Genomic DNA, 16219 nt, shown 5'->3' with positions numbered 1-16219 from the left:
ACAATTGCCTACTTCATGGGGTACTGTGAGGATAAAATTAAATAATGTTTGCCTGAAGCCTTTGCAAACTAAAGTTTGAAGCATCTACCACAAACCGTGTTTGATTTGGAGCTCTATTTTGATCTATCTGTATAGAACAAAATGAATTGAAACCTGAAAATTCAAACTGTTCCAATCTGTGAGCTCTTGAACCTAGGAGAACCAAACATGGAGAACCATGTGTGTTTATTCAAATAATGAATCCTCCCTTGTATCAAAGAAATCCAAAGAAACAGTACTATATAGATTTAAGAGATTGTAACAATTATTATTCACATATGTGATCAGAATTGGACTGATTCTATCCAAAGATACCCCAAATAAAAATTTTTTTGAGAAAATAGATTGTTTGTTTTCAACTACTTTCCTTGGAATAGGCCTGTACCTATTCTTCAGAATGGATAAATCTGTAATAGCTGAGACCACTGGATGAAGGAGACCCATCGCTCTGAATTTAAATGTGACTTGCAAAGCCAAATGATAACTTGGAGCATTTTACAAAGGAATGGGAAAACTCAATCAAACCAGGAGGAGGAGAAGGGCATTAACCACCACAAGTAATAGGTTTGTTCACTCTGTGAGCTGCAGGCAAGCTCTGCTGAAGCATGAAGCTGAACCGCAGGGGTTTAAGTTTGTTCTGACTTTTCAAAGTTTATTGCTCATATGTCCTGCTCTGGGTAACAATGACTTGTCTCTTGTCTCTCTCAGGTTCTGACTTCCTCCCCTTACTTGGGTTCAGTGTCATTTAACACATTTCCATGAATCTCCATGTCATGGAGGTTGTTGTTATTTCTCTCACTTTTTAAAAACTGACTTGTCTTTTAAGTGTAGAGAAAAATACAACGTTGATGACTTACCTCTACTTTAAATAGGAAAATGTGGACAATGCTGATTTTTGTTCTTTTTGTTCCTCTGGTGTACAGTAAATAAATCTACACTATCTAAATAATTACTATGACTACACCTCATTTGAAAGTTATACTACGTTGTTATTGAGCTGGGAGAAACATTTCAAAATAAGGCTCACTGAATCTCTTGGAAGGAGGCAAACTTTGACAAGATCCCCTGGCAGAAAGGTCCTTTCTTGTGATATATTGGCATTTGGGTTTGATTTCTGTCAGAGACCTAAAAGGTCAAAACTGCACAAAAATAAAAATAATGAAAATTATTTTAGTTTCAATAAGAGTTCTAGTAGACAATTGAAGGGAAGGGAATTGAGTGTTTCAAATTTCCATACATATCTTCATTATCCCATTTTCTTCAAGTGTACTTGTCTGTGACTTGTTTCTTTTCTCTCTCAGGTCCTGACTTTCTCACCTTACTTGAGTTCAGTGTGTCATTTAATTCATCGGCATGCATATCTATGTCATGGAGCTTATTATTCCTCTCACTTAAGATTGAGTTTCAGTATTCTTAGAATATCACTGATATCAGTACAAACTTGACCAAATTATTCTTGGGCACTGATAATGCTCATCAGGCTTCAACTAAGTGAGTAGGGTGTAGATATGCACTTCTAGACAAATATTTTCCCTGTTTTACAAAAAGTTTCTGTTTGCCATAGTCTAGGAAGCCATAACAACTTACAGAATGAAGAGAGGAGGAAATTTTTAAGATGGAAATGTTGACTTCAGTGAATTACCAAAATGTAGTACTAATTAATAAATTATATCATTGATGAACATGAAGCAATGAATATTAACGAGCAAATTAATGTTATTGCATGTCAAATAATTCAGTCAAGTTTTAAAATTTCTTTGCCTAAGAGAATGAATTTGGTCTCAGGTCCTTAGTGACAATTGATGCATTTGAGGTTTCCTAGAAGACAATTTTTTACAAGTCTTGCATTTCACATTAGGATGTCAGATTCACCCAACCCTTTAATATGGAAACATTTTTCATCATGGAACAAAACTTAAAATTAGCCTTTCAAATTCAAGAGTTTCAAGGAGTCAACAGAATAAATTTGCAAATTGTACTTCCCTTCTTTTTTGTCATGAAAAGTTATGTGTGTGTTTATATGCATGTACACACACACACAAACTTTTTTTTTTAAAGAGAGAGAGAGAGAGAGAGAGAGAGAGAGAGAGAGAGAGAGAGAGAATTTTTAATATTTATTTTTTAGTTCTCGGCGGACACAACATCTTTGTTTGTATGTGGTGCTGAGGATCGAACCTGGGCCGCACGCATGCCAGGCGAGTGCGCTACCACTTGAGCCACATCCCCAGCTCCACACACAAACTTTTCTGATACAGAATCTCTAGAAGTGAATTTCTCTCTCAGTAGTTGGTAAGAACTTAGGCATTCTAGAGAAGTCTAAAGAAAGATAACAATATGGATTGTATGGAATGAGAAATTAACCTGGTATTTAGAAGATATCTTCCTTTCACAGTTGAAGAAAAACATGACCAGAGTTCATTAAGAAATAAAATAAGTACATATGTACCTGCTGTCAAATGAGATCTCTGGGGGAATGACATGAGTACTGTCCTTGCCAATGAGAAATTTGATTCGATCATAGAAGAGTCTTGAAGTGTGCTGAGAGAAGAGGGGTTGGCTTTGCTGAATGAGGTCAAGAGGATCTGGTGATCCCTGACAGAGAGGACTTGCATAACAGTTGCTTTGTTGACAACAATCAGGGTCCACACAGTCGGTCAAACCATCTGGAAAAACAAACAAACAAACAAACAAACAAAAAAACACCAAAACTGATGTTTAGTTTCAAGAGAAACAACATCATTTAAAATATGCAAAATAGAGAAGAATCTAGATATAAAGGTAACCATATTTGAGTTCAAAGTCTGCTAAATGTGCATGTATTTCATGAATTATCGTTCACTGAGTTTATATGGTGCCTCAGAGAAATTCAAAACATTTTGTGCATAAGTCTCTCTTTTTGGAATTCTCCAGCATTTTTCAGTCAAGGAATAGTTTATATAGTTAAGCGTACTTTGGGGTAGAATATTCTGTTAGGTCTCACTCTTTAGAAGTGTCCTTCTTCTTCAATGAGACCATTCCTTCAGAATAGCAAGTACTTCTTGTAGTTCTCCTGAATTCTTCATACCCTGTACATCTATGAGCACACAAATAACAAGTACTTGCCAACCTGAATTTGGTTGTATTTTTAAAAAAATTTCTCCCAATATTGTTGTCTACTGATATTTCCCCAAACAGAAATTGAAATTTTCATGGTAACAAAATATTTAGGGCAGTGATTTTCAAATGTGCAATTACCTGAGGAGCTTATTAAATATGCATATGATGGAGGTCTACCTACTGAATCATAATTTCTACAGAGCACAGGATTATGCTTGGTTAATCTGTCTGATTTTGAATCATAGTAAAATTGCAGAAACACTCTTTTAGGACTCTGTAGAAGCAACTAGAGCTTACTTATACCTAACAGCAGTTTTCTAATACAATTACTGCTAAACCTGAGATATATGAATGTAGTGAGTTGCTCTCTTTCATTTTCTGAGCCTTCACCATTTGCTCCCAACTCCTAAACACACCATTGTACCAATAAGAAGAAAATCATATAAAGGCTCCTCTCTTTGGTCGATAGATAATGGGAAACACAGGGGTTACATGAGGAGGAGAGACTATTGAGAATCTAATAGGTGAAAAACACCGTTAGGTGTTTGGGGAGGTAAAGGGAGAAATAAATCCTTTTCTTGTTTCTGTGAACTCAGAGCTTAGTAGGCAAAATAGGTGTGTAAACAGCTGACTCTTAAAGTAGTGAAATGTAAGAAGTGCTATGAGTCCTGTGCAAAGAGAAGGGTTTGCAGAGATAAACTGAGCATATGAGCACTTCACCTCATACACAATAAGCAAAAAAAAAAAAAAAAAAAAAAAAAAAAATTAAAGTCCTTCCAAGGTCCTTAAAGAAGGAAGTGGCTTTAATTCAGTTGTTTAACAAGGGTAAATATAAAGATGCTAATCTTCTTGACTTGCAGATGGATCCCTGGCTCCTTAAGGCTGCTGATAAAAGTTACTGACACTGGTTTCCTGCAGCTCTATGCTTGCTCTCTCTCCCCGCACTTGGTTGCTCCTGTTGAGCAAGAGGAGGGTGTACCACAGCTAGGGGCAATGAAAGCCAGAACCACCAAGAGAGTAGGCGGTTGGAACAGTAGCCCTAGGGCACCCAGGAAATATTTTTCCCCACATGTGGTCTTTTCAAATTCCCTGTACCACAGACACTACTTTGATTTAAAATGCAGTTTGCTTCTTTCTTGCTTTTCCTGTTTGTTCAGTATATTTTTGTCTCTGATTTCTATTTCTCTATACACATATTTCTTATTCACTGATGACTAACTTTTAAGTGTGGATCTGTTTCAAAAAGAAATTCCCCTCCTCACTCAATTCAGCAAATTACATTAACAGATTTTTCTATAGACTTTAGATGCCACTGCCACCTCTCCTTCCAATATATTGTTCTCAGCCTCTTATTAGCACATTATCTCCTTACTCTGCTAATTAAACATCTGGATGCGCTGAAAAGCTGGCAAAAATATCAGGCTGATTAAAAGAGCTCTCTGATATCTGGAATTGGCGCACGATACACTAAACAATGAAAACTTCATTTCAAATGGGCAAGCACCTTTATCTTGCAATTTTATTGAATAGTGAATTTGTTATTATTGAGATAATATATGTGGAAGCACAAATGTCATGGCTGGCAAACATTAACAAATGCACTAGTAATAATCAGATTGGGCATTCACAGGCTTCATCCTATCAACCACAGGATTCCAACTCATTATGGAAACGAAATAGATTTTAAATACACACTAATGCCAAAATCATCTTGAAAGTTGGACTCTAAAACTAAACATAGAACCAATTCAAAATCAGGACTCACATTCTCATCTAGTTATATATTATAGATTCCAAGCTAATGTTTCATATTAGTAATTGCCTATTATACAGAGCTGACCCTTTAAGACCTCTGTTTTTCTGAGAAAACAGCAAGGCTTCTGTTGAATATAAAAGGCCACAGGCAAGCAGACTAATAATGGCACACAACCTCTAAATTATAATTCATAGGCAAACCAGAAGGGTGAAGATCTACTTACCAATTATCACATTAGATAACACCCCATACAGTATGTTTAGACTGTTACAAAAAAGTGCAAATGATAGTCACAGTGGATGTGTGTGTTCTCTCTCTCTCTCTCTTCTCCCCTCTTTTGGGCTAATAATGGTTCTTTTATTGTTCTAAACTGGAAGATGTGGCACCCTACTAACAGCTAAGATCAGGGTGTTAGATATGGGCATATCAAATGCTAACTAATTTTACTTTTAGGGCTTTTCCCGTTTAAGTTAATAAAGTACAACATAGCTTAGAAGAGGGAGGTTACATTGTCTTGAAGGACTAAACATGGCATTCATTGATCCTACCTTTGCCAATCAATTTGGGGCTATGCCAGTTGGCTCAATTGTGCTGATGAAGATCAAGGACACTAGTTTTTTGGCTAAGTGATGACTTGATTAAACTATTGCCTACTAGATGTCTGCCCTTGGTTGAAAAGGGGGAATGGAGAAGGGAATATGAGCGATTTAGGCAAAACCCATATTTTCCTTATTCTATAAATCAATGTACTTTATGTATATACTTTGGAGATAATACCCATATTATCATCTTCATAAAAATGGATAGCTAATTCATGATAGGAGACCCCAAAGGATGTGGAGCTTAGAGAAGATAATGCTAAGTGAAGTTAGCCAGTCCCAAAAAACCAAATGCCGAATGTTTTGTCTGATATAAGGAGGCTGATTCATAGTGGGGTTGGAAGGGGGAGCATGGGAAGATTAGATGAACTCTAGATAGGGAAAAGGGGTGGGAGCAGAAAGGAGGGGAAATGGGGGTATAAATGAGGGCAGGATGAGATGGGCATCAATACCCTACGTACATGTATGAAGACAAGAATAGTGTGAATATACTTTGTATACAACCAGAGATATGAAAAATTGTGCTTTATATGTGTAATATGAATTGTAATGCATTATGCTGTCATATAAGATAAATTAGAATAAAAATTTTTTAAAAATAAAAAAAAAATATTTGCCAAGCAATAGGTACTTCCAGATATATTATCTTAGCTAATTCCCGCAATAAACCTGTTGAGTAGATATTCTCATCTTCATCTTACAAATAAAGGGGGAGCTAAATGTGACTGCGTACCTTTCAGTAATGTGAGAGTCATATTAACACATAGCATTCTGACTACAAATCACACATTCAATATCATCATTTAAGCAGCACTGATCTATACTGTAGGACCTCTAAGTGCCTGAATACGAATAGGTATTTAGATTACACAAAGTGGTTAAAGTTAAAATATCCAGACTACTTTGGTTCTACTTTTGACTTTGCCACTTACAATCTATATGATTATGGACAAATTGGTTCAACTCATGGATTTTCAGTTTCCTCATATATAAGATGTGGATAACAATACTGCCTACCCACTAGAGTTGTAAGAATCACATGCTATAAAAATCATGCAGATGATATTGAATGCATTCAGGGTGGTATGGCCATAGATTGAAGGTCAATGAAATAAGTAAGCCACAGATGGACAAATATTCCATGATTCCTCTTATATGAGGCATCTAAAATAGTCAAATATATAGAAGTAAATAATAGAATGGTGGTTCCCAGGGGGATGGGGGAAGAGGACATGGGAAGTTGTCATTCAGTGGGTAGTAAGTCACCATTATACAAGATGTGCAAATTCCTGTACAACATAGTACTTATAGTTAACAATAATCGCTCTTACCACACACACAAAAAAATCACCTGTATCCCCCAAACCCAAAGAAACACAAGGAAACTTTTGGAGATGAGGGATAAGTTTATTATTTTGATTGTGGTCATGGTAACACAAATGTATACATATGTCTAAACTCACTATTTATATTTATTATGTATTTTATACCTTTTATAAACTCAATAAAGTTATACAAAAGTCAAAGAACTTAGCTAGCTTAAATTCTGGAACGTACAGACTTCAGGGTGGCTAGGGATAGAATCCTATAGGTAGGTGACAATGACCTGTAATCACAGCTTTAAGTGCTCAGCCTAACTTTTATTAAAGTCGCCTTAACACTGGCCAGAGGACAATTTACTTCTTTGTAGCACATTTAGTTCATTATAGTGTTTTACAAACTACATTTGGTTATGTTTTCATTTAGGTAGAATCCTATGTGATTCTGAGTAGATGGTCATACTACAGAAACTTCTCATTGGTTTAATTTCACTGATTCAGAACTTGTCACCATTTGGCTAGGGGCTGGATTAAAGTATAACCTTTCTATAACCTATAGGGTAGAGGGTCTGCTAAGGCTGAAAAAATCCTATTTCTATGACATCTGTAAATTCGCTTTGAGATTAATTAATACACAACTAATTCATCAAAATATATGCTAAACCAGGCATAGTGGCCCACACCTGTAATCCCAGCAGTTTAGGAGGCTGAGGCAGGAAGATTGCAAGTTCAGACACCGTTAACAACTTAATGAGGACTTTAAACAACTTAATGAGGACTTTAGCAACTCAGCAAGACTGTCTCAAAATAAAATATAAAAAATGCTGGGAATGTGGCTCATGGGTTAAGTGCCTATGGGTTCAATCCCTAGTACAAATATATATATTTGCATATATATATATATGCTAATAGATTCTTCATTGATGCCACATGTTTATTACCCACTTTAAATTACTTTATTTCAAGAATTATCTTATTAATTTTCAAATATAAAGTATGCAGATGGATGTCAAGTAGTATTAGTCTTAGTTGACAAATAACACGTTAGGTTCACTCATAGAGTAGTGAATTCAGTCACAGTGTGAATTTTCTACCTACCATGTGCATCTGGAAGCACTTAGAAATTTAGGCTCTCACTCCTAAGTGAGGATCCTTTAATAAATAGGTTTCTTGGAAATGCAGGGATTATGATAATAAGAGAATAATTTGGAATATGCTTTCTGTTGTCAGGTCTTTTGTCTCCAACTAAACCTCAAAAGTAAATGGGGAGAGGGTGTCTGGTCCTTAAATAGAGCTAATATTATCAGTTCATTGCTCCTCTTTTATTTTCCTACTTATTAAACACTGCATTATTCTGGTGACATTCAGAACATGAGGTTCATTGATCCATGAGCTTATATGTGTTCATAACTCAGCCATGGTGCTGTTGTCTAGATCTAGAAACACTATACTATAAAAGGCTTGCAAATAGCTATTGCTTTTAATGAATGGTGACTTGTTATGAAGAATGATTCCTGGAAGATCATTCTCTTTTAGGCAATTAACTTATTGATTTTGCCAATGAATATGAATATAGACCTCTAGAAGAATTTGTACAAGAGAAGCTCGGGCAAATATGTGACAAATACTCAAAGGATTGGCGGGGGGGGGGGAAGGCCATTTGATTAAACCCTCTTATTGTACATCTTTTTAACCTCCTTGACAATCTTCCTACAACATCACAATTTTCTCACTGTGTAAAATAGATTATTTGATGACTGAAAAGCTTATAAAACTCACAATGCTTTATATGATCTGGCTTCTGCTCACTGTTATAAACTAATACCTCTCTGACTTACTGTGTTCCAGCAATAATGACTTGCCTTCTACTTCCTAAAAGAGCCTAGTACATTTCTACCCAGGGCATTTGTACATGCTGTTTCCTCTACCTGAAACATTTTCCCTGGAGTCAGGTGAGGCTTGTCTTACCACCCAGTCTTGGTTAGGTCCTCCATACATGTTTGTGTCACCCTCAGGTTTTCATAGCACTCTTCAGAATTTTAAATATGTAACCATTTATGTGGATTCTTGCTAGACCATAAGCTCAATGGAGGCAGAACCTTGTCATGGTTATCATTTTTCCAAGTGCCAAGCACAATACTAGGCAAGAAGTGGTTATGAATGGAAAAGAGTACCCCATGGGAAATGTTTGGCTGAGTGGTAAACATTGGAGTCAAATATTTGAATCAGCTGTATCCAGTACTATATTTTACTGCATAATCATGACTACCATATTAACATATTACCAAGTATTTCTTGCATCCTAACCCTGTACCAAAGACAGTTTAGTAATACATGACTTTTAAGTAATACTAGCTTCATATAAAGGATATATTCCATTGAATCTGTGATGGTTATGCAGTGAAACACAGTAAAACGTTTTTCAAAGTTGGGGATGCTGTAGCACTGAGCTAATACTGTCACAAGTCTTATGTGACTATTGCACTTCACATGTATCTAGTGAAAATTAAAAAAAACAATCTTTAAATAAAATTAAAATACTGACATGTGGCTGGTGACCAGCCAATGCAGAATTTGATTGATCCAAATATTTAGATATTGGATGGTTTATAAATTAAGGCAAAAATCATAACATTGTTTTAAATTTTTACTGTCAAATTTATCATTTTTGGGGCTGGGGATGTGGCTCAAGCGGTAGCGCGCTCGCCTGGCATGCGTGCGGCCCGGGTTCGATCCTCAGCACCACATACAAACAAAGATGTTGTGTCTGCCGAAAACTAAAAAAATAAATAAATATTAAAAATTCTCTCTCTCTCTCTTAAAAAAATTATCATTTTTTTCCTATTGTAGTTTTTTTCTTTGTTTTAATTTGAAGATCTCTTTTCCAATGTGGTATCTGTCACCTTTATTTTCTTTTCATGGTATTTGAAGTTTACCTTTAACTCAATAATCTAGCTGGAGTGTTTTTATTTATCTTATTCTTTTGGCATATGCTATGAGCTGAATCTAAGTTTTTTTTCTTTTAATAGTTGTCCTAGCACCATTTATTTCATAATGCTTCTTTTCCCCACTGTTTGATGCTGGATTTATGATATAACAAAGTTTTATTTGTGATTGGGTGTGTTCTAGAGCTTTTGTTTGGTTTTCTTGATCTGTCTGTTATAATATCAGTATCACTTTATTTTAATTATCATATCTTTGAATTATACTTTAATGTCTGATGGTTCCCTTCATTATTCTTTGTTTTAGCTACTGTGATTCAGTCAATATAATATTTAAATACTTTTTTCATGTCAATTCATATGTGCATGTAATATATGGTGATCATATCTTCTAACGTCCAAATTAGACCACGATTAACCATGAAAACGTGTTCACCATAATATCAATGTTAAGTCTCCTCCTCCAAGCATAGGGTTGTGTACATGTTAGATGCTTGTTAACTAATAGGATAAATGAGGTCAAAACATTTGATAGGTGTGTGACTTCTACAGTAATTAGTTTTTATAGTAAGATAACTTTTATTTTTGCATGTTAAGAAAAAAATGCAAAGGTTATTTGCTCTGTTTTGTTTTTACTGTTCAAGGAGCTCTTAGATGGCTTATAGTGAAGCTGTCACCCACATATTCAATGCAGCCCAATTAGTTACTAAGAGTCACAATGCACTGAATCAGAGTGTAACTAAAGTCAAAGCTGTAGGAAGTAGCAGCAACACTAATGAATATTCAAAGCTGATCACGATGCAAAAAAAAAAAAAAAAATCCCACCATGCTTTAAATATCAGCTATAATATGAAGTAATCAGGTAGCAACTACTTGAAGCAACTGCTTGAAAGTGATGTTTTTGATTGGAAAATTTCTCAAGAATTACATTTTAAAAATTAGGACTACTTTAAAAAAAGATTCAATTGACACTTTCTGATTTAATTAAAATACACACACACATATACAAACAAGTATGCAAATGTTAATCATTAGTCATATCCAACTAAATGAATCGAGGTTTTCTGATAAACTGAGATCATCAAGTGAAGGGTATTTAATGTATTCTTAGGGGTAATACTTAGACACTATGAAAGTGGAATTATTGGTCTAAAAGCTTAGTCATGGTGCTTTCAGAGGTTATTCAATCTATCTTTCTATCTCAAAGTAGAATTGAATCTATATTTATCATCAATATCATCTTAATCTTACTAAAGGAATAAAATGGTAATTGAAACTCTCAAGGAGCCTTCCACCCCTGCTCCCTAAAGAGACAATCATAAAAATACACTAAGCTCATATCAGGGTCTTTGATTTTTAATTTGCATATAGATAACACAGTTTTTAAGAAATGTTCAGAGGTCAATACACATTCAGAAAAAAATTCTATAATTTCTGTATTCACATATACCACAGACATTGAAAATTGATAATCCATTAATTCATTAATATTTAATTGATCCATTCATTAAACATTTTTGGCTGCCTTGAGGTGACCTTGAGGCCATAAAAATGCTTGATAATTAAATATTCAATTATTTTTATTACTTGAATAAGACAGGAAACTTATATTGGCTCAACCTTAACTGAGTCAGAAATTATAATTGCATAGGTTTTCAATGTATTTTCTGAACATAACCTTTTAATTAATATATCAACTGAGAAATCTCTATAATTGTACTAGTGAAGCAGATCACCCACTTTTATATCTTGGATCTATCATTTGCTTGCTGTATGATATTTAGTAACTTTCTTAATTTCTCTGTGTTTCAGTTCCCTAATTTGTAACATAGCATCCATGGTAGTTCGTACATCATGGGATTAAATGAAATTATTCAAATAAAGGGTTCAGCGCACTGACTTGTACATAGTAATCCCTGAATACAAGTGAGGTGCATTATTTTTAATTATATTGGGCATATACCTATGTGTTATGGTTTGGATATGAGGTATTACTCAAAAAGCTTGAAGTGATTAGATTATGAGAGCTGTAATTTAACCAATAGATTAATCTATTTCTGGATTAATCTGAATGGACTAAAGGAGTGGTAACTGTAGGTAGATAGGGTATGGCTTGAGGAAGTAGGTCACTGGGGACATGTCTTTGGGGTTTATATTTTGTTCCTGGTGCCCTACTTGCTCTCTCTGCTTCCCTGCTGCCAAGAGTTGAGCAGTTTTCCTTTGCCATGCTCTCTGCTAGGTTGTTCTGCTTCACCTTAGGCCCAGAGCAATGGAGTACATGGACCATAGACAGAATCTCTGAAACTCCTAGCACCCAATTAAAATTTTTCCTTCTGTAAGTTGTTTTTTTGGTCAGTATTTTGGCCACAGAGATGAATATCTGACTAATATACTATGGGCCATGGGTCATGCTAAATGTATAGCAAGAAAAACATAAAGATAGAATATAATTAGGCATTTGATTATATGTAATGTGTATTATAAGTACTAGGGGAGATTGAGGTGGTGAATGTCAAAAGAGTTTTCATGGGAGCTGGGGCTTGAATTGAGACTTAAATAGTAGACAGAGCATCCTCTGAATAGAGGAGAAGGCTATTATAGTTTGAATCTGGAATGTCCCCTGAAGACTCAGGTGTCAAAGGCTTGTCCCCAGCTGGTGGTGCTATTGGGAGCTAGTGAGTTGGGGGTAGTTAGGAGTTAGGGGCTAGTTGGAGGAGGTAGGTCACTGGGTGTGTGCCTTTGAAGGGAATATTTGAACCCTGAATCCTTTTCTTTCTTTCTCTTTCCTTTCCTTTTCCCTCTCCTTCTCTGCTTTCTGGCCACCATGAGCAGGAAAGACACAAAAGGTGAGCAGCTCCATTTTGCCATGCCCTTCTAACATAATGTATTGTCTCATCACAGGGGCCAGAAACAATGGAGCCACGTGACTATAAACTCAAACCCCTGAAACTGTAAGCCAAAAATAAATCTTAATTCCTTTAAATTGATTTTCTCAGGTGTTTTGTCATGGTGATGGAAATCTGACTAATATAAAGGCTATCAAGTAAGAGGAATATTAATGAAAAGAAAGAAAATGAAGGTGAAGATAAGTTTTGAAGGGCCATAAAAGTCAGCTAAGTAGTTGATCAGTTTATCATTTAATTTTAAATCTTATTCTGGCTTCCCAAACAAGGCTTTCATTTATATGGGTAGTAAATAGTCTCTTTAGAAATGGTCTATTCTAAGGGGTATGTATATATATGTGTGTGTGTGTGTGGGGGGGGGTGTTGTTTATTGTCCTTTCTCTGTTTCGGTTGAATTATTTCATTTAATAATTACAACCACCATATAGACAGTTAATGTTATTATCAACCCATTTTCATTTTGTTCTAGCCAGAATAAGTGAATGAAAAAAACTCCAATTTAGTACTTAGGTCATGATTGCTGAATCATTGATTGTTATGGTTTGGATGGGAGATGTCCCCCAAAAGCTCACATGTGGGACAATATGAGAAGGTTCAGAGGAGAAACGATTGAGTTTTAAGAGTCTTAACCAATCAGTGAATTAATCCCCTGATGGGATTAACTGAATGGCAACTGAAGTGGTAGTGTGTAGCTGGAGGAGGTGGGAATTAGGGCCTGGTTTGGGGGTATATATTTGTATCTGGAGAGTGAAGTCTCTGTTTCTTGATCACCATGACATGAGATGCTTCTCTCTGCCACACACTCTGCCATGATGTTTTGCCTCACCTAGAGCCCCAAGGAATGGAGCCAGCCTTCTATGGCCTAAGACCCCTGAAATTGTGAGTCCTCAGATAAACTTTTCCTACTTTATAATTTTGCTGGTCATGCCCTTTAGTCACAGCAGTGAAAAAGATGATTACAATATTGATTTAAGCTCCATATTTGAATTCAAATGACAAGGTATTCAATTGTCTAAGTAATACAGAAAACTACAGGGTAAAATTGAATAATCTACTTCATTTTTAATAGACAGAAATTAGAATTTTTTGATATTTCATGTTTTCTTGGGAAGGAAGTATGGGGAAAGCAAAGATTTGTTATTTTAAGTGTATTCAGAGGTGGTTTGGGCTGCTTTGAAGTCTGATTTTACAATGCATTAGATATTTTTATCAATTTGACTCAAATAGAAGTGGTTGCCTTGTAGCCTAGGGGTCATGTGTAGCTTTTTAAAGTGCCATGTGCACACAATCTAAAAGTTGATTTCATAGAAGAATGGGATGGAATAGTGGCCACTAGACACTGAGAAGGATGGGAGGGAGGAGGATGGAAAGAAGTTAAATAAAAGAGTACCAAAATACAGTTGGATAGGAGAATTTAGTTTTGATTTTCTATACCACAACAGGGTATCTACTGGTTACAATGATCTATGAAATATTTAATATAAGTAGAAGAGTATGACAATTCCCAACTCACAGAAATGATTGATGATTGAGAAGATGGGAATACACTTTATCTTGATTCGATTATTTATTATACATTACATGTGTATATCAAATTATTGTACTGAAAACTCTAAATAGGTAAAATATTATATCTCAATAAAAATAATAAAACTTTAAAAAGTATAGATCTTGAATTAAATACACACAAAAAAAATCTATTGTGAATTGTCTCCATGCTGTTCCCTCTGAAAGATATTAAGTGTTACCAAGAGGTAGAGAAACAAGAGAGAGCTGTAGAGAATTAAGACCAAGTAATATTTTGCAGTGTGTATAGTGCCAAGTACACTAACATCTGACTTGCACTGTGGTACATTAATTAAATTTAGTATAATAAATGCCATAGTTATGGTAGCAGCATGTTAAAAAAACAACTCTAAAGTTGTGAATTGGAAACTTGCCTCTGCTACTTTCTAGCTGTGTGATCTTGGATAAGTCATTTATTACCCTACCTTGAGCCTTAGTTTTCCCATTTACAAATAGGGAAAATAATATTTCCCATATCTCATAGAGATATTGGGGGAATTAAAGGAGATTTAACATACAAAATGAGTTTAGAATATTGCTTGGTCATAGCAAATTTTCAATAAATGATATCTTTTTAATATTATTGAAATTAAGAAGTAGTATAACTTCAATATAATTTATACTGAGAATAATTTTCACCCTTGTCCAGGTTGGTTACCACTGTGCTCAAAGCTTTGCTAATCCTTTTTTACATGAGCATTTTATAAATTACTGACCTCCATCATTGTCCAAGTTGTCTCCACAAAGCATTTCCATGACAACATTGCAACCTGTCCCACTCCATCCCACCTGACACACACAGTGCCAACCATTTTGATCCAGGGTACATCGTCCATTTCCAAAGCAGAGCCCTGGGCAGCCATCTGAAAAGACAGCAGAGAGTAACAATCACAGAGACATCAGAATGGGATTGGCCAACGATAATGTATCTGCCTACAGGGAAACACCTAATCATCTGGGCCCCATTCAGATGAGGTGTTGAATAAATGGAAGAGGAGCTTGCTTACTTGCAAAACCTTCCCAGGGAACTTGTTATCTCTTACTTTGCAGTGCTTTTCCTTAGAGAGCCAATTAAGCATTATTAATGCTAACCCCAATTCCCAACCTCTAGTTCGGACAGGATGAAAACTATGGTGGGAATAAGAAATGTTTTTTGTTTCTTTTCGAAAAACGTGTCTCCTCATATCAATCAAAATAGGAAAGATAATGCTCTATGGTCAATAAGTTGGAAAAATATAGTAGTTTCTGTGAAGAGCAACTTTCCCTGACTACTTCTAGCCTATGCTTATTTTTCCCTTGTGATGTATTGTTTCAGGGCTTAGGTATGTGGGTATACAGTTCAGACCATACCATTAACTATTTGTTCATATGGTGCCTTAGAAATGTGCTGCAATTGATTTGTATCTACTTTTAAGATTATTATTGATTTGAGTGCCAATTGGAATATTTGCTTCTCTCATGTCTCCCACAGAAGCTAGCATAATAGTATGCCTGTAACGATAATATTACATGCTCAGCAAATGTTTATGGAATTAATCCATGTCTGATTTAGACTTTTAGATATCTAGAGAGTAACTGGAAAATATATTTAATATGAAAGTGTAATGTTTAAATGGCCTTTATCCATTGATAAAGCATCAACACCAATAAAGGTCCCTCTTTAGACTTTTCTTAATTTTCTTTTTTCAAATGCCCTACTCTTTCTACCAGTAGTTCAGAGATAGGCTCTATTAAAAGGTAACTGAATGTGCCAAGTGATCAGTGGCGGATGAACAGAGATAGCAATAATAGCATATATCTTTTGGATATTTTCCCAGTAGCAATACAAGGTCAGAGACTTGGATTTTATTGGGGATAATACAGTCAAAATTCGTTTTATTTTCTGCCTTTGACAGAAAATCTCATATAAGTTTGAAGAACAAAAAATAAATTTAAAAATTTGTAGAAGTAATCCAGTGTTCTTTTCAAACAGTTTTCTATGCAATTATCAACAGACCAG

General features: G+C 35.3%; 1 protein-coding gene across 3 annotated transcripts in view; it reads right to left on the bottom strand.

Moving 5' to 3' along the window:
* Tenm1 (teneurin transmembrane protein 1) overlaps window positions 1–16219 on the bottom strand; it is an 815224-nt gene that overhangs the window by 171159 nt on the left and 627846 nt on the right. For all 3 annotated transcript variants that reach the window (XM_058571492.1, XM_046468616.2, XM_046468598.2), the window contains 2 exons: window positions 14937–15083; window positions 2486–2702 (listed from right to left, as the gene is read on the bottom strand). In XM_058571492.1, coding sequence (XP_058427475.1) covers window positions 2486–2702; window positions 14937–15083 — 364 coding nt within the window. The remainder of the gene's footprint in view (window positions 1–2485; window positions 2703–14936; window positions 15084–16219) is intronic.

The sequence above is a fragment of the Marmota monax genome, unplaced genomic scaffold (genome assembly GCF_021218885.2).
Source record: "Marmota monax isolate L192 unplaced genomic scaffold, Marmota_monax_Labrador192_F-V1.1 WCK01_AAM20220418_F8-fsc00054, whole genome shotgun sequence".
NCBI classification, from domain to species: Eukaryota; Metazoa; Chordata; class Mammalia; order Rodentia; family Sciuridae; genus Marmota; species Marmota monax.
This window is presented reverse-complemented; position numbering and strand designations above follow the sequence as displayed.